This window comes from Orycteropus afer, unplaced genomic scaffold, assembly GCF_000298275.1.
Source record: "Orycteropus afer afer isolate SDZICR_OR568_19922 unplaced genomic scaffold, OryAfe1.0 scaffold00160, whole genome shotgun sequence".
Lineage (NCBI taxonomy): Eukaryota > Metazoa > Chordata > Mammalia > Tubulidentata > Orycteropodidae > Orycteropus > Orycteropus afer.
In genome coordinates this window covers 281,178-301,945 of record NW_006921747.1, presented here as the reverse complement: position 1 = coordinate 301,945, position 20,768 = coordinate 281,178, and the positions used below count along the sequence as shown (strand labels likewise).

The 20,768-nt window shown below is 41.9% G+C and overlaps 1 protein-coding gene across 1 annotated transcript in view; it reads left to right on the top strand.

Moving 5' to 3' along the window:
- CYFIP2 (cytoplasmic FMR1 interacting protein 2) overlaps positions 1-19,731 on the top strand; it is a 182,008-nt gene extending 162,277 nt beyond the window's left edge. The window contains exons 27-31 of the mRNA XM_007946403.2: positions 6,226-6,298; positions 6,771-6,865; positions 17,370-17,608; positions 18,583-18,730; positions 19,564-19,731. Of these exons, the coding sequence (XP_007944594.1) occupies positions 6,226-6,298; positions 6,771-6,865; positions 17,370-17,608; positions 18,583-18,730; positions 19,564-19,731 (723 nt within the window). The remainder of the gene's footprint in view (positions 1-6,225; positions 6,299-6,770; positions 6,866-17,369; positions 17,609-18,582; positions 18,731-19,563) is intronic.
- Positions 19,732-20,768: the final 1,037 nt, after the last annotated feature.

Below are 20,768 nucleotides of genomic sequence, written 5' to 3'. Positions count from 1 at the left end.
CTTTCAGAAGTGGACGGCCTCTTCCTTCTTCCTAGTCTGTCTCAGTCTATAAACTGGCTGTTACCTATGCACCAGGTGCATCTCGCTGGGTTTTAACACCAGAGGTGTTATGTAGACGTGAAGATCAGTTTACCCTCATGAAAAAACTAGGAAGGTAATAGTTCATGTTGTACACAACCTTTCTAGTCATAACACATTTCTAGGAATAACTGAATTTTTTGGAAGAGGAGAAGATAAGAAAACTTGGCAGTGGGGCTGTGTACCAGTCCTCTGCTTAGAACAATTCAATAGCTTCTTGTTGCATTTAAAAAAGAACTCAAACTTCTCTCCAGGCTCCACAAGATCTGCTGCCTCCCTACCTTCAGGGCCACATGCTGTTTTGTGATTCCCTATATCACTATATCTTTAAACACCAGCTTATTCCCACCCCAGGGCCTTTCCACTGGAATGCTCTTACCCCATACCTACATGGCTGGCTTCCTCACTTCATTCCATTTATCCAAATGTCACCTCTCTAAAAGAGTTTACTTAATTACCCTCTCTGAAGTAGCCCCTTCCTCATTCCCAGTCACTCTCTAGCCTATTACCCTGTTTTCTTGTATTGCTATCTGAAAGTTTCTGATTTGTTAGATTGTGTTTATCGTCTCTGTCAACTGGAATGTAAATTCCATGAGTACAAAGATCTAGTCTAACTCGTTCAACATCATGTCTGCAAAGCCTATAACAGTGCCCGGTACTCAGTAAATATTTGTTGAATTAATGAATAAATGAATAGATTTAATAGCAGTATACTCATATTTGGAGGACTGTCATGTGGATGTATGCATTTATTCATCTAAGAACCATTTATCAGGTAACTAATATTTATTTATAAATAATTATTGGGAAACAATTACATGCTAGGCACAAGGGATAAACACCAAAAACCCACTGTCATCAAGTCAATTCTGACTCATAATGACCCTACAGGACAGAGTAGAACTGCCCCATAGAGTTCCCAAGGTAAATCGTTAGGGAAACAGACTACTTACTACATCTTTCTCTCATGGAGCAGATGGTGTGTTCAAACTGCTGACCTTTTGGTTAACCACCGAATGTTTTAACCATTGCACCACCTAGACTTCTGTACTGTGCATAAGAGGGAAAAATAGAGACATCATCCCAACCCTAAAGGAGCTCAATAGTGTTGTGATGGTCAATGTGGAGAACTGTGTAAAGAGATGAGATTTGAGAATCAACAAGACTTAGAGACTAATTAGCAAAAGTGAAGGAAAGAGAGAAGATGAACCCCAGGCTTGTGCAGAAGATGCGATGGTTGTGCCATACTGTGAGCTGAAAAGGTGAGAAGAAGATCAGCTTTAGAAATGATAAGCTATGGAATATTCCAGTGGAGCTATGCAGCAAACAGCTGGGCATCAACGTCTGGAGCCTGGGAGAAAAGTCTGGCTGGAAACACCAATCTGATGGCTCCTAGGCAATGAGTGGTGTTTGAAGTCATGGAGATTGATGAGACTGACCAGATGGAATAGAGTGAGGAACAAAGAAAACCAGTGTGACCTTGAGGGAAACCAACTTTTAAGGGATGGCTAGGTGACTTCCGGTAAGATGGAGGACTAGGCAGACAAGCGACAGACCCTCTTCAACAAAAAAAAGAAAAACCAATTGACCAATTGACAGAGATATAGAAGATAAGCCTGGGGCCCTGAGCTTTGAAAGGAACTATGCAGAAGTGGATTAGGCACTGACTAGTAGAAAAACCTGAACGAAAACAGTGAGTACAGAGACAGTCAGAGCTGTGGACTGTCAGCTACTCTGATGGGCCAACAGCCTGAATATTTCCAAGTGTGTTGGGAACTGAGAATTTGACCTAAACATCAGCCCTAGTCACCAAGGGCTGCAGAGACAACTGCTCTGGTGGCCTATGACTAGGAAGGGAAACAGCAAGGAGGGAGATAACATGAGCTGTTGACTTTCTGCTGTCCGGAGGGTGCAAGCATTTTGACTGTTTACACGTGACAGCCATTTTGGATATTTAAAGTGACTGAGGGTGCAGCCATTTTGAATGTTTGTAAGTGGCAGCCATTTTAGATATTTAAAGTAACTGAGGGTGCAGCCATTTTGAATCTTTACAAGTGGCAACCTTTATGGATTTTAAAGTGATAGCATTCTCTTTGGGATTCCAGGGACCTAAGAATAGGCTCCATTTGACAGGGTTGGCAGGGACATATGAGAGGCTGACAACAGGAAAGGAGACAGGTGGTGAGTGTATAAGTGCTGTCAACTAGCAAATAGAGGAGCACAGAACCCTGCTTGCATAGATAACATACAAACAAAACAAATAAAATGAAAATCATGGCTAAGTCACTCCAACATACAATCACCAATTAAATATAAACACAAAAACATTACAATGCCTCGGAGACAACAGAGAATCACAGTCCACACAAAGAACCAAGATAAAGCAGGAGAAACAATGGACCAGAATACAGACCCAGAATATATCCCTGAGGAAGATGCAGCATTGGTACTCCCTGATTAGGAATTCAAAAGAATTATATTTAGGTATCTTCCACTAATTGAGAGACGGATCAAGGAAAAGACAGAGAAAACCCTAGAAACATTTAGAAAGAAAATACAAGAACAAAATGACAAAATAAATGAAAAATTAGAAATGACATAAAATCTACACACAGAAATCCAGAAGATTAATAATGAATTTTTAAAAATAGATAAGGCATTGAATGGACAAAGGAGCAGAACTGAATCGATAGAAGACAGAATTAGGGAGATTGAATGCAAATACCTGAACACTTCTTTGGAAAGGGATAAATCAGAAAAAAGATCAAAACAAAATGAAGAAACCCTAAGGTTCATGTAGGATACCATCAAAATGAATAACCTATGTGTAATTAGCATTCCAGAACAGGAAGAGACAAATAAAACCACAGAGAAAATTGTCAAAGATTTGTTGGAAGAGAATTTTCCCGGTACGATGAAAGATGAGAATATATCCATTCAGTAAGTCCAACGAACCCCAAACAGGATAGACCCCAAAAGGAAATCACCTAGACATATCATCATCAAACTTACCAAAACCAAAAATAAAGAATCATGAGAACAGCATGGGAAAAATGAAAAGTTACCTACAATGGGCAACCAATAAGACTAAGCTCAGATTTCTTGGCAGAAACCATGCAGGTGAGAAGACAATGGGATGGTATATATAAAACACTGAAAAAGAAAAATTTCCAACCAATAATTATTTACCCAGTAAAACTGTCCCTTAAATATGGTAGTGAAATTAGGACATTTTCAGATAAACAGAAATTAAGGGAATTTGTTAAAACCAGACCACCCTTACAAGAGATGTTAAAGGGTACCCTTTGATAGAGAAGCAACAACAGCCAACAACTGACCATTAACACCCATGATGATATAACCCAGAAACCAACCCAGCTATGGAAGTATCCAAAGTAAATAAGCCTACAAGATTGTAAACAGGGAACCAGAGACATCAGTTGACAAATGAGGACAACTATAAACCAAAAAGAGGGGAAAAATCTCTGTCATTACTGGACTTCTAGATGGTAGGGAAGTCAAGACAACTACAAGATAGAACGGACTGTTCTAAACTTGGGAAGAAAACTAGAAATCACGGGGTAACCTCAAAGAAAAATGACAAAACTTCACATCAAAAAAGAGGACCAGCATAAATATTCAGCAAATACTAAAACAATAGCAATGAAGGAAGTGATAACACAATTCATAAACAAAATGAGCTCAGCATAGAAAATCATATGGAACAAAGAAATCGGCACCATGAAAAAGCACATGACAAAGATGACAGCAGTAAATTCATATTTGCTGATAATTACATATCTGACAAGGGACTTATTGCTAAGATTTATAGCAGAAGAGTGAATGACCAAACTATGGTACATACACATAATGGAATGCTATGCAGCACTGAAGAATAATGTAGAGTCTGCAAAACACTGCATAATGCGGATGAACTTGGAGGACATTATTCTGAGTGAAATAGTCAATCACAGAAGGACAAACACAGTATTAGTTCATTGTTGTGGAGAGTGAAGGAAAGGTTTATGTATGGAGGGAAACTTTCTTTGTTGGTTGCCAGGGGTGGGAGGGGAGGGGAGGAAACACTGCAAAAAAAAAATTCATTGACCCATGTCACTTTAGTTTTGTGTATTTCACTGTACATAAATTATATTTCGATAAAATGCATTTAAAAGAAAACAAAAACGGTGGCTAGGGTTAGATGTAAAACCTGCGAAAGAGGCTAAAAGTAGGAAACCAAAATGATGGAAAGCAGCAGAATATATTGTCATATTAGCTAGAGGAGGAAAGAATGATCAACAGTGCCTAATACTTTAGAGACACCATGTTAGACAATGACTGAAAAGTTATACGATAAATTAAAGAGTCTAAGCTTAGACACAGCAATGAAACTAAGTTGTTTGATTCACTCATTAGATGTGCCCATGATCATAGTTTGGAGAGAAACAATTAAGAAAAGAGGGAGGAGGTGTTTCCTTTCTGCCTCAGAAATGAAGTCTCTGGGTGGTACAAATGGTTAACTCACTCAGGCTGCTAATCCAAAGGTTGGAAGTTCAGGTCCACCCAGAGGCTCCTTGGAAAACAGACCTGGTGATCTACTTCTGAAAAATCAGCCATTGAAAACCCTATGGAGCACAGTACTACTTTGGCACATGTGGGAATCACCATGAATGAGAGTTGACTCAACAGCAACTGGGGGTTTTTGGCTTAGAAACTTAGAATGATGACCAGTTAGATCAGGCAGGTGCTGGAGATGCCCCCAAAGAGTCCACTTACCCTCCCTCTGGTATTCTCAGGTCAAGGACTGATCTCTAGTAAAAAATATCCTATGAGTTCCGTTTTTAATCATTCAAACTTTCCGATTCCCAACATGGCCCCTGTCTTACCCCTACTTCTGCTGGAAAAGGGAGCTTTGGTGGCGTAGTGCCTATGGCATTTGACTGCTAACCAGAAGGCTGACGGTTCAAACCCACCAGCTACTTCTTGGAAGAAAGGTTGGGCAATCTACTTCCCGTAGTGATACTGCCTTGGAAACCCAAAGGGGGGTGGGTAACTAGGAGTCAGATCCGACTCAATGGCAGTGGGTTTGGTTTTGGGTTTGGTTTGTGCTGGAGAAATCTCAGGGCACCCATATTTTGTTCTTCTCGAATGCTTAGAATCCCAGTGTATCAGAGTTTGAATTGATCATGGACCTTAAACCAAACAAAGCAGACTCACTACCATCCAGTTGATTTGACTCATAGCGACCCCTCCTTGGGTTTCTGAGGCAGTATCTCTACAAAAGTAGATTGCCCAATCTTCCTTCCAAGGAGTGGCTGGTGGGTTTGAACCACCAGCCTTCTGGTTAGCAGTCAAATGCCTTAGGCACTATGCCACCAGAGTTCCTGGACCATACCTAACCCAAATCTCCACAATAGACGAGAAACTAAGGCTCAGTGGAGTTTGGCTTCTCCGAGTCCTTCTCTCCCCTCCTTTTTTTTTATCGGGAGCTATTCTGAGGACAGTAAGCATATTAGACTCATATGAACTAGACCTGTCTTCCCCAAAACAATTTTTTCCCTCCAGGCATAGTTGATGTCTGCTTTCATGTTTATTCTCATGAGTCACCATCAAAACCTATCTGTCCTGAGTTCTAGTCCCTCTTCTCTCACCAGCTGGCATAGAGATAACCAGGTAAACACAGACCTTTACACAGAATTATCGCAGAATTTGAAGACTGGCCCAGCCTCCTGCTTGGAGCCTATAGGCCACACAAGCAGCCAGGCAAAGAAACAGTGTCTGGGGCTGTCATCTCTGGTTGATCCCCCATCATACATTCTAATTCTTCAAAAAATACCTTCTACGATCATAGTTAAAATGTACTTGCACATGCAGATGTGCAGGGACTGTGCTACAAGGTTATGCATTCTCTCATTTAATCCTCGTAACAACCCATTCAAATAGGTGCTGTTCTTATACTCATTTTGTGGATGAATGGATAGGCTCAGAGAGATTATGTAACTTGTCTGTGATCACAGTTAATAAGCAGAAGAGCCAGGATTTGAACCTAGGTCTGGCTGACTGCAGTGTTCAAGTTTGTAGGCATGAATATTCTTCTTGGTTTAAGATTAAAACTTGTTTTCTCCTTTTCTTCCATGCCTTTTGCAGTCACAGGAGGAAGTCTGTGATTTGCTCCATGCTGCACCTTTCCAAAACATCTTGCCTAGGGTCTACATTAAAGGTAAGAAACCTCTAACAGCATCTGAATGAAGCCAGCCTGTATTTGAACTTTATGCTCATTCCTTAATCCCGGTAAACTCAGATCTGCATGTAGAAAGGAAGAAGGTTAAAGCTTTGGGCACCTATTACATATTCACAGAACTAAAGAACTGGAAATGACACTCCAGACCTTGTTCCTTATTCCTGCTATAACATCCTTAGTATGTTGCTGTCTAGCCTTGGTTTAAATTTCTCATGTGATAGGGAACTCACCACCCCACAGATAAACATCTCCATTGTTGGACAGAGATAATAGAAAAGATGTCCTTATAGTGAGTCTGTATCTTTTTCTAGAGCCAAGGAGAACAGTTCCGCTCCATCCAAGTTTTGGAATAAAGATGTGTCACCAGATCCTCTGAGCATTTCTCTTCCCCAACCCTTATTCCTGCAGTGTACCCTGAATCTTATTTTCTGCTTTGCTGCTTCATTTGTAGAGGGAGAGCGCCTGGAGGTCCGGATGAAACGCCTGGAAGCCAAGTATGCCCCACTTCACCTGGTCCCTCTGATAGAGCGGCTGGGAACCCCTCAGGTACAAACCTTATACCATGGATTCTGAGGACCAAAAGGTGCTTTAGAGGAAAAGCATTTGGTATAACCCTCTCATTTCAAAGTGGAGAAACTGAGGCCCAGAGAGGGGAAGAGAATATCTAGCCCCATGTGCTAGTTAAGTTTGTGTCAACTTGGGAGGGCCTGGTTGAGTGCCTGAGCAGCTGGATGTAGTATTCCCCGTGATGAGACTGGTAATCAATTTCATGGTGGAATCTACTGTGAGCAGCTGAGTAGCTGCCTTAGGGATGTGGTCTGCTTCCTGTGTATACGAAGAAGCCTTGGGCAACAGTCTCTAGCTTATGGCACACTTGAATCCTGCATGTCGCCGTGTCCTGTTGTTCAGCAGCCTGCCATGCTCTGCCGACCTTGGGACTTTTAATGGACTTGAATTAATGCCCTCCCGTGTGGTTTGGTAACATTGGGACTGTGCCTTTTTACTTGTCAACCTTGGGCTTGTCAGCCTCAGCAGCAAGCAGCCGAGTGAAAAAAAGCCTCCAGCTTCAGTGGGATGGGAGCAGGAGGCAAAGCTGAAACCCAAGGTTGAGGGGCTTTCACCCAGCCCCTGGAGCCTGGCACTTTTAACTCAGGCTTAAAGCCTCCAAATTGTAAGAACAAACTCCTGTTTGTTCAAGCATCCCATTTGTGGTATATTCCTGTCAGAGCAGCACTAGGTAACCAGAACACCCCACAAAGCCTATTAGTGGCAGAGGCAGGTCTGGGATGAGGTTTATTGACTCTCAGGACTGAATTCTTTCTTCTACACACTGTGTCATTCTTTCTGCCAAGAAGAAGGCAGTCACCTTATTCAAACAAGTATCTATTACACCCCCGCTAGGTATCAAGAATTCTGCTAAGTTATCCCTCTGGATGAAAGCTCCACATGCCCTATGCACCAAAAGTTCATTTCTGGCTATCTTTGCTAGAGAAACACTAGCATGAGATGTTGACTATAGCATGGTTTGTTAAAGCAAAAACTGGAACAACTTAAGTGTTCATCAGTAGGGGTTGACTAAAATGTGATTTTGTCATCTGTAGGAGTCCCTGGGTGGTACAAAGTGGTTGAATGCTTGGCTACTAACCAAAAGGTTGGAGGTTCAAATCCACCCAGAGACCCCTCAGAAAACAAGCCTGGTAATCAACTTCTAAAAGTCACAGCTATTGAAATCCCTTTCGTGCCCAGTTCTACTCTGGCACACATGGAGTCACCACCATGAGTCAGAGCAGCTGGTAAAAATCTAGGAACTGGGGCTATAGTCCGTAGTCTTCACTATGGACCAAAAAAAATAGGATTCAAATGCCCTCATGAATTTGCATTCTAGTGATCCTCTCTGTTCTTCTCATGGTGGCATATGAGCCAGAAGGACCCACATCCTGGGTTGAGAGCAAAAAGCAGCCTCTGCTTTCCCAAAGCATAGCAAGTATTTGGAGCACATTACTGAGCCTTATCTTCCCAAGTGTCACGCCACCTCAGCCAGGTCCTCTGCATGCCACCAACCTCCTACTGAAAGCAGTGACTAGACACTAAGTGGTGTTTGGGCTCTTTGAGTCACTGCAGAGAGAATTTGGATGCTGCATGGTAAGTACATTTTCTTCTTTAGCCTTCAGGAGCTGAACAGAAAAGATCTCCTAAAATGATTTCCTTTTAGGGAGAAATACCCCAAGCCAGTGACATGTAAATGTGTCTTCTCTACCACTGGTGTCATCCCACAAGAATCTGGCCCCTAGTGCCCAAGATTTGGCATGTGTTTCTGTTTAGATGAGTGTGAATTCCTTCCACATTCCAGCGAACACCGTTTCCTTGGGACTGATAGAAATATCAATTCATCAAATGCTCAGGATTTAATAAACAGTCCTAGATGTTCTGAGAAAAAGGAAATGCCAGTTTTATAAGTCATCTCTCAAGAAATAATCCAAAACTTACTCACTTTGTTAGCTGAAGAAAAATGTCAACTTCCAAGCTAGCTGAGTTTCAGAGGGCTCCTATACCATCTAGGTCAGTGATGGAGGATCTCTGCTGCATGTTTAAAGCCCAGAAGCTTGAACAGAATCGCACTGTTTGCATTTGGTTCCAGGACAGAGTGAGGGCATCAGGTTTGTTGCCCAGTGCTATTGTGGAAAGACATTCTGGTAGAGGTCACAAGGCAAGAGTTCTTGTCTCCTGATTTTATAGCATCATCTAGTGAAAGCCATTTAATTTCTCAGTCTTTGTTTTTCCATCTTTGAAATAGGATAATAGTGGATTTGCCTCCTTAATTGAGCTGCTTTTTTTTTAATTGTGCTAAATATATATGTAACAAAATATTTGCCATTTCAACATTTTTAGTATGTATAATGCAGTGACATTAATTACACTCATCATGTTTTATAGCTGTCACCATTATCTGTTTCCATATTTTCCCATCACCCTTAACAGAAACTCAGTGCCCCATAAGCAATGACTCCCTCTTTCTCCCTCCTTTTTACCCCTGGTAACTAATAAACTTTGGTCTCTATACACTTACTTACTCTAGATATTTCCTGTTAGTGGGTTCATATAATATTTGTCCTTTTATGACTGACTTATTTCATTCAGCATAATGTTTTCAAGGTTCCTCCCTGTTATGGCATATGTCAGGACTTCATTTCTCTTTATGGCTGAGTCATATTCCATTGTATATATATATACCACAGTTTATCCATTCATCTGTTGATGGATGTTTTTCCCATTTCCACCTTTATAAGCTGCCTTCCTTGATCCTTATGATCAACAAATGAATTAAATTAAAGAAAAAAAGGATTATATAAGGAATATTGAGATAATGTTGTTAAAAGATACTAAGGGGCTCTGGTGGCATAGTCCCTAAGGCATTTGACTGCTAACCAGAAGTCTGGCTCTTCAAACCCACCAGCTGCTCCTTGGAAGGAAGATTAGGCAATCTACTTCCATAGAGATATCGCCTCAGAAACCCAAGGAGGGATCCCCATGAGTGGCAATTGACTTGACGACTGAGTTTGGTGTATTTTTTTTAAGATACTAAATATAATAAAAATACTCCATGAAAGAATTTATTTAGACATGATTGCACAAGTATTTTCTCTAGTCCCTTGTTAATGCAGGAAAAAAATGTAGAAAAAGAGAAAAAAAAAAATCTTCTACCAAGTGGAATAGAAAAGAAATGAACACAAGTTATGTTACATACCCACACACACACAATTGTCATGCCTGATTTTGAAATAAATTCACTAGTGTCACATTCTACACTATTTGGAACTGAATTGATATATAGTGTCCACATAAGTAAAAGTAATATATTAATGCTACTTAATCTGAATAATTTTATCTTATACAGTGTTGGTCACAAGCATCATTTATGATTTAATTTTATATAAATCAATATGGAAATAGTGCATAGATGTTAGTGAAGTGATAAATAATTACACAGGCATACCTCCGAGATATTGCAGGATCAATTCCAGACCACCACAATAAAATGATTCACACGAATTGGTTTCCCAGTGACTATAAAATTTGTTTACACTATACTGAAGCCTATTGCATGTGTAATAGCATTATGAAAAAGTTTTAAATATTGTGAGAATTACCAAAATATGACACAGAGACACAAAGTGAACACACGCTGTTAGAAAAATAGCACTGATAGACTTGCTCAATGGTGAGTTGCCACAAACCTTCAATTTGTAAAAAAATGTGGTATCTGCAAAGAGCAGTAAAGCAAAGCACAATAATAGGAGATATGCCTGCATTTTCATAATTGTTAGGAGTTTATTATAAGAACATAGAGACATGAATATTTTTTATTAATTTTGGGAAAATATTCCCATTCTCCTTGGAGAAGATTCTATCAAATACTAGTTTTTCACAGTCAGATAATTATTCACATGCCTTACATCTCTAAAATGCTATAATTATACAAGATATTTTGTTGAAATGCACACATATACACACATACAAGCTCATACACTCACACACCAAACCAGAAATTGGGAGGAGGGGGTAAGTATTTGTAGCAAACAACCTACAAAGCACATTTTTTAAACATCATATTTTATTGTGTTTTAGGTGAAAGTTTATACAACAGACTTAGGAAACTTGGCAAATTTAGGTTCCTATTGAACAATTTTTATATATTGTTCTGTGCCATTGGTTACAGTTTTTACAATGAGTCCGCATTCTCATTATTTCCATTCTGTATGTTTTCTTTCCATTAATCTAGCTTCCCTGCCCCTCCTTACCTTCTCATCTCTGCTTTAGTGATAATGTTGACCATTTGTTCTCATATAGTTGTATGAAACACTTTTTCAAAGTAAAAAGAAAATGCCAGATTAATGAAAGAAAAAGGACATGAAAGCCCAATAGTTAACAGCCCAATAGTTAACAAGATGTACACGTAGACCACTCAACCCAGGATGACGCACCCACTTACTCTATAGTAATACATCCCTTAGAGCAGTAGACCACAGGGCACAGAGAACCAACATTCGAATTGAGGAAATGTAGGACAAACAGGAGTGGATAAATATGAGGGGCACAGGGGGAGTATTACTGGATAGGGAGGGGAGGAGACTGGGTTAGGGTTGGACATGGTAAATAGGGAGTGAAACTAAATGTACTCATAACGTTGAATATAGAACAAGCTCATAAAATAAAAAATAATTAAAAAAATAAAAAATGATAAAAAATAAGAAAACTCACAACATAAAAAATAGAGATACCAACAAACATAAGACAAAATGTTTAGATATACTAGAAATCAGTGGAACACAAATTGAAAGAATGAGATGTAATTTTTCATCTCTCAAGTTGGCAAAGAACTTTTCTTAATGGTATCAGTGTATTGATGAGGTTGTAGGCAATAGGAGTTATAGGTAGTGTAGTGCCTTAGGCACTTGACTGCTAACCAGAAGGTTGGTGGTTCAAACCCACCAGCCACTCCTCGGAAGGAAGATGGGGCAATCTACTTCCGTAGTGATACTGCCTTGGCAACCCAAGGAGGGGTCTCGACAGCACATAACAACAACAACAACATACAGTGGCCCAGCTTTTCTTGAGACAAGTTTGCCACTATATAGCAAGAGCCTTTTAAAATATTTGTACTTTTGACCTAGAATTCTTCTAAGGATTTATTCTAAGAAAATAATCAGAGATAAGCTAAAAACAATTTGTGTATAAAGGTGGTTGTTTTAGAACTATAACAATAGTGAAAATATTTAAGCAACTTAAAGTACCAACAAGAGTAGAGGACTAAATAAATTATAGTATGTTAGTGGCCATTTTATGTAGACATAAAAATCATGTTACTAAAAATATGTTGTTGTTATTTGCCGTCGAGTCGGCCCCGACTCATAGCGACCCCTCCTTGGGTTTCCGAGGCAGTATCACTACGGAAGTAGGATTGCCCAACCTTCCTTCCGAGGAGTGGCTGGTGGGTTTGAACCGCCAGCCTTCTGGTTAGCAGGCAAGTGCCTTAGCCACTATGCTACCAGAACTCCCAATATAACATTCAAAAAATGTTTTTTAGTTATTGATATATTAAAAGAAAAAAACAATCTAGATAATATCCAAATTTTGTTAAATACATATGCATTTACACTCATATAAGTAAACACAAACAAATCATATAGCAGTATTTTTAGAAAGCTTATTTCTGGGTAACTGGATTTATGGAAGATTTTTATTTTCTTTCCAGTAACCTTTGTTAGTTTTTAATTTCCACATTTTATCCAATGACTATGTATTACATTTATAGCTTATAAAAACCAAACTCATGGCCATAAAGTCTATCCTGACTCATAGCAATCCCTCCTTGGATTTCCAAGGCTGTATCTCTACGGAAGTAGGTTGCCCAATCCTTCTGAGGAGTGTATGGTGGGTTTGAACCACCAGTCTTCTGGTTAATAGTCAAATGCCTTAGGCACTATGCCATCAGAGGTCCTTTATATCTTATAGGTCAGGGAGGAAGGAAAAAAAAAAAAAAAAAACGTACTGTGAGAGGAAACACTTTTTCAAAGGAAAGGGGAAAAGGCCCTAACCATGCCATTCAAGGCCCCTTTAGTTGGCTGTAGTGGCTGGGCTCACCAGAGTTCAGGGTCTTTCTGCAGGTTTGCAAACTTAATTGCTAATTTTTCTAGTTGCCCCCAGGATTGTAATGCTCTGAGGACTAATTCAGACTAACCAAACACATGGGAGATGAATTCATAGACCAGAACTCTATTGACTTAAGAATGAGAATATTTATGACTTAAGAACAAATATAGATCATTTATTAATTTATTAAAGTCCTCAAGTAGCACAGACTTGATTAGACAGTTTGCACTTGATTACTAACCAAAAAGTTAGTGATTCAAATCCCCTAGTTGTGAAAGAAAGCCCTGACAATTTGTTTCTGTTACGATTACAGCCAAGAAAACCTAAGGAACACCATTCTGCTCTGTCACACGTGGGTGGCCGTGTGTCAGAATCAACTTGATAGTAACAGGTTTTATTGATTTACTGACCATCTCCCTTGTGCCAGGCACTGTCTTCCTGAAGTGAAGAGCCTTTTCAAAGTCCAAGTACCAGTGTAGGTAGTTGCTGGGTTAGAAAAGAACCAAACATAAAGTTTGGGATCTTTTAAAAGAGATTTCTAGCCAGCTGTGGTAACCTGATTGTTCCCTCCTCAGCTAACAAGCTCTCACTGCCTAGGGAATCAAGATGAGTCACTGTGAACTAGGGTTCCCATTCCACATTTGAGATAAACATTGTCAAGCTTCTCCATTTCACATTTTTTTTCTAGACTTCTTTCAGTTTATAGTCGTCGTGACAACCACACTCATGGCCCACGTTCATGGCAGGCTCCAGTACTGGTGTTTCCTGATTGGTTTCACTTCGTGAATTAGAGCTTAAGTGGTGTCCCTTGGTGGTACAAACAGTTAATGTTTTCAGCTGCTAACCAAAAAATTGGAGGTTCAAGTCTACCCAGAAGTATTTCTAAAGAAAGACCTAGTGATCTACTTTGAAAAGGTCGCAGCCTTGAAATTCCTGGCAATCTGCTTCTGTAAAGATTATAGCCAAGAAAACCCCATGGAACACTATTCTATTCTGACACACATGTGGTCACTATGGGTCGGAATCTATGGCAACTGGTTCTGGCCCTCTTCCCAAGGATCTCCAGTTTACAGGTGGCCATCATTCACCTCCCAGCTATACTATAGGGGCTCTTCGGGGAAACACCCTCGAAAGCTGATCTCCTGAGTACCCTGTGGATCTGTCCATCTCAGAAGCCAGGTCTCTTTAGCTTTGTCCCTAGATATGGAGCCTTTACTTTGGTCTTAGAAGTTCTTATCTATCTAACTTTGCAGGTGCCTTTCGGGACCTTTATCCTAAATATTTTAATTCGTGATGGTATGGTAATATGCTTTGATATGCTTGTCTAGCATTATTAGATGTACTGTAACCAGGACCTAGTTTAAATTGTTGTCAGAGATCGTTTGCAATTACCAAAGAAAGACTTCTAGTTGGAGGAAATGATTCTGCAAAATGAGTGGCAAATATTAAAAGGATAACATATACTCATTTATACCACATTTAATTTCACAGAAATATTTGAAGTGACAAGTGAATCCCCCTTTCCAGTTTCCAAGCCCATCTGTTCCTGCAACTGATTTTAATCTTTCCATAATGTTTCTAGGAGCTCTGGCAGCATATTGGCTAGGGCATTTGACTGCTAACCAGAAGGCTGGTGGTTGGGCAATCTACTTCCGTAGTGATACTGCCTCAGAAACCCAAGGAGAGGTCTCTATGAGTCAGATCTGACTCAATGGCAGTGGGTTTTGATAATGTTTCTACGTACACACCACATATAGTTTTGTTTCTTTGTGGGATTGTTTGTTGTTTTTTGTTTTGTTTTTAACTAGGATCATTTTATAAATCCTATTCTGTAGTTTGCTCTAGTTACTGTGTAATTTAACCCATAAGTCTAGATTGCTGGGATTCAAACCTTAGTATTACCCCTGCTAAAGGGACAAGGAAGCGGCATCTTTTGACTTCTTCTAGCTACATAAGAGAAAGACAGAATCACCATCAGCAGCCCAAGGCCTATTCCTATGAAGCTAGACATGCTGCCACCCTGCAGCCCTCTTACCAACCTTGATACCAACCATCCTTCCCGCAGCATCTACCACATCTCTGCCAGGTTCAATAATTTGCTGCAGTGGCCACACAGAACTCAAAGATTATGGGGTTTATTAGGGAAGCAACAGACTACAATTCCAATTCAGGAACACACTCAGGATACAGTTCTTCAATCAGGATAGTCTCCCCTCTGCTGTGTCTTTAAACACACCTTTCTGGCCTTTGGCCTCTTGGCCTGGCCTCTGCAGGTAAGCCTGATGCTTTGTCTCATACCTCTTCGTTCCACTGCTCCTGTCTCTCAGCTGGGTATCTCTCTCAGCCAGCATCTCTCTCAGTTGGATGTCTCTCTCAGCTGGGCATCTCTGGGCATCTCTCTCAAGCTGGCAGTGAGATTCTCCCTCTGCCTCTAGAAGGGTTCATTTTAAGGCTGGCAGAGTGAAAAAACTAACTAATCCTGACATCAGAGTTCTACACACCTGAGATAGAGCAAACTTTCCCAAAACATTACTTCGTATTGCTCCAACAGAAGTACCCCAGGTGGTTGGCAGACAATGTTTCTATAAGTGTATTGGTATGTTCTGTAAGAATTCCCAGGTATATAGTAGAGCTGACAAGGGACAAGGTTGCAGTCACTTCTTGGCCACAGCCAGCCATCCAGAAGGAGCGAGTAGTTGGACCTATGGGCTCAAGACCATAGTCACAGGAGGCATCAAGCTCAACTGGCATAACATACTACACAAAACATTGTTCCATATCCTGCTTTGGTGAGTAGCAACTGGGATCTTAAAAGCTTACAAATGGCCATCTAGATGCAACGATGAGTCTCTCCTCATCCAGAGCAAAGAAGAATGAAGAAAACCAAAGATTCATGGAAAATTAGTCGAAGCAAGTGGTACACCATGCGATTCTCAGCCTATGACTATGAGACCAGAAGAACTAGATAGTGCCTGGCTACTACTGTCAACCACTCAGAGGGGAATCTATGTAAGAGATCCTGGGTAGAGTGGGAGAACAATGTGGAACAAAACTCAAAATCATTTAAAAAAAAAAAAACAGACCAGGTTTGCTGGTCTGATAGAGCCTCATGGCACCACTGAGACTATGGCCCCTAGCTGCCCTTCAGATCTGGATTCAAACCCATTCCTGTGGCTTCCAGCCAAACAAAAGACAGGCGTATGAGTTGAACATTTACATTACATAGATATACTCCTTGGAGAGATCATGGGAAAATAAAAGGGCTTTGTATGTACAGGGAGACAGCTCAGAGGGCAGGAGTGCATGGAGGGAAGGACACAGGGAAGAGGTTAAGTATGGGGAGGAAGTAGGAGGGAAGCTGTTGCATTATGGTAAATTGTAGTCCATGTCATGGGACAAAGTGTATGTGAACTGTATAGAAAGTGAATTTGCTCTGTAAACTTTCACCCAAACACAATTTAAAAAAAAAAATTGTTATGATACACACACACACACACACACACAAAGAAATATCCCAGGTGGATAGCTTTAACAATCAGGAGTTTAAAAGCAGCCACTCAGTTGCTCCCAGCGATTTCCACCATGGAGTTAATTGCCAGTCTCATTATAGGAAATAACTATCACTAACTCCTCAGCCAAGTTCACACGTATTTGTGTGGTCCCAGCCAGTAATCCAGTGGGTAGTTAGAAAGACTATGGCTGGAAAAGCCATACCATGTAATTCACTACACTGCAACTACTCACTGGTCATCTTTCTGAACCTCTGTTTCTTCATCTGTAAAATGAGTGTAATTAAAAAAAAAAAAAAACATTGCCATCAAGTCAGTTCAACTCATAGCTACCCCTCCTTGGGTTTCTGAGGCGTTATCTCTACAGAAGTAGACTGCCCAGTCTTCCTTCTGAGGAGTGGCTGGTGGTTCAAACCAGACTTCTGGTTAGCAGTCAAATGTCTTAGGCACTGTGCCACCAGAGCATAATAATGGTACCTATCTTTTGGGGTTGATGTGAGAAATAAAATGGCGTCAATACCTGCTACATGCTTAGAACAGGGACTGGTATATTCCACACACTCAGTAGGAGCCAAGAGTAATGATTATATAATAGTAACAGTAATACTTGAAGTACACTCATTGCATCTTTTTGGTGTCTAGTTAGCATTTTATTAGGTGGGTAGGTCATTTTCTTTTTAACCATTTCTCTATGTATGGCTCTTTGATTTTACTTACCACAAGACTTCACTGCCACTGCACTCAGGTTTTTAAAATCAGTGTCCTGCTCTGGGAAAGATTCTGGTGAAGGATTTCTAGCTGCAGCAGCTCTGGGGTTTGGGAATCCCCCATGGGAGGTGAGAGACAGTTTTGAGATAGAGATAGAGCTTTCTATGTCTTTCCATCTCTAGCAAATCGCCATTGCTCGGGAAGGCGACCTGCTGACCAAGGAGCGGCTGTGCTGCGGCTTGTCTATGTTTGAGGTCATCCTGACACGCATCCGGAGCTACCTACAAGACCCCATCTGGCGAGGCCCACCACCCACCAACGGCGTAATGCATGTGGATGAGTGCGTGGAGTTCCACCGGCTGTGGAGCGCCATGCAGTTTGTCTACTGCATTCCTGTGGGCACCAACGAGTTCACAGCAGAGTGAGTACCCCAGGGAGGGGTCACCCCCAACCTCCTTGTCCCCTGAGAGTCACTGAGCTGTCAGAGTTTATCCAGAAATGTGAGCAGGGTTGGATGTGGGGAAGGAGAAAACCTACCCAGTTTGGGGTGGGGAGCTGCTGCTTGAGGACAAGAAAACAACATAGGGCTGCTGATCCCACCACCACCCAAATTTCCAAATTGCTGTGGAGAATTGGGGACCCACAGGCTGAGCTTTATCAGAGCCACGAGGACCCCACCCCACCCTTACCCTGCCAGCAGATGCTGCTCATCACACACCATGCCACATCCTTGACCTCTCGGCCTCCACTGGCCAGTTGGTGCCCTGGTCTGAAGATGTCCCATTACCTCACAGGTGTTCCTCTGGTTCCTTTATGGAACCCAGACAGCTTCTTAACATGCTTGAAAAAATAAGCCACATAAATTTCAAGGGCTGTTTTTGGTTGTTTTTTCTTTGTTTATTTTTATTTTTTGCATATTTTTCTCTTCTTCAAACCTGATTTTCCATACATCACTGAGGCAATGGATTGACACCTCTTTGAGGTTAAAAACCAGTTGCCTTTGAGTCACATCCAACTCATGGTGACCCCCATGTGTGTTACAGAAGAACTGTGGTCCATAGAGTTTTCAATGGCTGATTTTTTGGAAGTAGATCACCAAGTCTTACTTCTGAGGTGCCTCTGGGTGACTTGAACCTCCAACCTTTTGATTAGCAACCGAGAACCTTAACTGTTTGTACCACCCAGGGACTCTTTGTGGTTACAAGGGCTTATAATATAACCACAGTTGCTGGCACAAATGAATCCATGCTTACTATTTCTTTTATACCCATTTTATAGATTAAGAGAATTGCCCCACACACTAACCCAAGATGAAGTTCTCTCACTCTCTCTCTTTGCCTCCCTCTCTCACCTTCCACTCATTCTGCTGCTTCCTCTCCTGTGCCCCACCCCCAGGCAGTGTTTCGGAGATGGCTTGAATTGGGCTGGCTGCTCCATCATTGTCCTACTGGGCCAGCAGCGTCGCTTCGACCTGTTTGACTTCTGTTACCACCTGCTAAAAGTACAGAGGCAGGACGGGAAGGATGAAATTATTAAGAATGTGGTAAGCTAGCTCATGGCTGAGGCCTGGGAGGTAGTAGAGCCTGACAATCAGCCTTTCATCAGGAAAAAAAAAAAAAAAATAGAAGAGTGCACTGCTTATGGAGGCCACCTCTATACCACAGGTAGATACAGAAACAACAGCCTGAGAGATCTGATATGGAAAGCCATGAGTCACTTGCTTATAACCCACTGGGATGAATCTGGTCACCCCACTGCCAAGGCAGGGCTCCAGACCTGAAACATACTGTCCCTAACCCTGTCAGACTCCACTGGTGCTGGTTACCCATTCATACAAGCATTCATCGAGTGCCAAATGTATGTGCTGGCGTAAGATAAGTACAGTTCTGTGGTCAGCAAGGCTGCAATGGGAGCACAGAGAAAGGCCATCTAAATGAGGCTGGGGCAGGGTGCAAGATGGTCAGAGAAGGCTTCCCAACAGAAGCCATGCTTGAACCAAGTCCAGAATGGCCAGCAGCAAATAGCCAGGCAGAAAATGGGGTGGTAGGGGTGGGGAGTATATTCCAGACAGAAGGAACAGCAAGGGCAAAGGCATAGAGGCATGAAGATATGTGGCTGGAACAAAACGTGGGTTAAGGGGGCCAGACGGAGAGGAGAGAGAAGCAGGAGCCACTTGGCAAAAGACTTTATGGCCCAAGTTAACCCTTGATCACCAGAGATTTGGGAGCCCATTGAAGGCCTTTAAACAATAGAGTGATATGATCCTTGAAGCATCAGAGCCCTGGACCCTGACCTCACTGAACCTTCTCTTGCTCTCCCTTCCCTGCTCTACCTCTTTCTCCCACCACTCACCTGCATGTCTCTGCCCTCCTGCAGCCCCTGAAGAAGATGGCAGACCGCATCAGGAAGTACCAGATCTTGAACAATGAGGTTTTTGCCATCCTGAACAAGTATATGAAATCCGTGGAGACAGACAGTTCGACTGTGGAACATGTACGCTGCTTCCAGCCGCCCATCCACCAGTCCCTGGCCACCACCTGCTAAGCAGAAGGTCTTGCAGGACCCCAACCTGCAGGAGGAGGAGAAGCAGGAGCGAGAACACCATGGCCAGGCCACAGTAGGGTCTAACTGGACAGCCTGTGGGATGAACCACAACCAAACAAGAGCCACCCCAAGCCCATCCCCACCACTCCCAAGGGTGGGCCAGTGCATGTTCTCCCGTGACATCTCCATGGTGGTTTCCATTGTGCAAATGAAAAAAAAAATGAAACAGGGCAGTGCGTGTCCCCCCCCCCCCCACGCTGTGCTAAATGCTTCCAGCTTCATCCTTTCTCTATCCCATGGCCCCACCCCAATCCTTGGTTTCTTCCCAAGACCTCCTCCCAAGATGGCAACCTCTAACTCAGTGTCCATGTATGACCCCAAACCTGAAGTCTCAATGACTAAAGAAAGGGACTTTCTAAGAGATATCAGTGGGTCAGTGGATATGCCTCAGCTTACTGGCTTCTTCATCTCTCTGGCTCCCATCCCTCTATTTCCTTGGGTGGCATCTCCTTCTGCTCTGGGGATTCCACTGCCAAACTTACTCCTGGACCAGGTGATGCTGTGGCACTGCCATCAAGATCAATGGTATTGGCTCTGCCCTTTCATAGACTTCCAAGAATTACATCCTAACTCTCTCAGGACAGTCCTGAGAGAACTCCATTTCATTTGCAACTGTATCCCTCTGAGAAGAATTGGTGATAGGAAGATGGTTAGGCCTGCAGTAAGGAAGCAATGTTTGTGAACACAGCCAGGAATTCCAGAGCCCAAAGAAGAAAGCTTTTAGACCATCTCAATAGCTTGCTGGTGACACCATTTCTTTATTCATTACGCAAATACATAGGGGCCACCAGGCCATGCAGGGTGATAGACATAGGGGATACATGTTGAACAAGCTAGATATGGCACTGCCCACAGCATTAACCAGCTACCAAATTAGTGACCTCCTTTTTGTCAGAATCCTTCATCAAGATAAACTCCCCAGAGAAAGAAAATATTAAGGGAGTATTTCAATAAGAGCCAGAAATGTCTTGGGGACA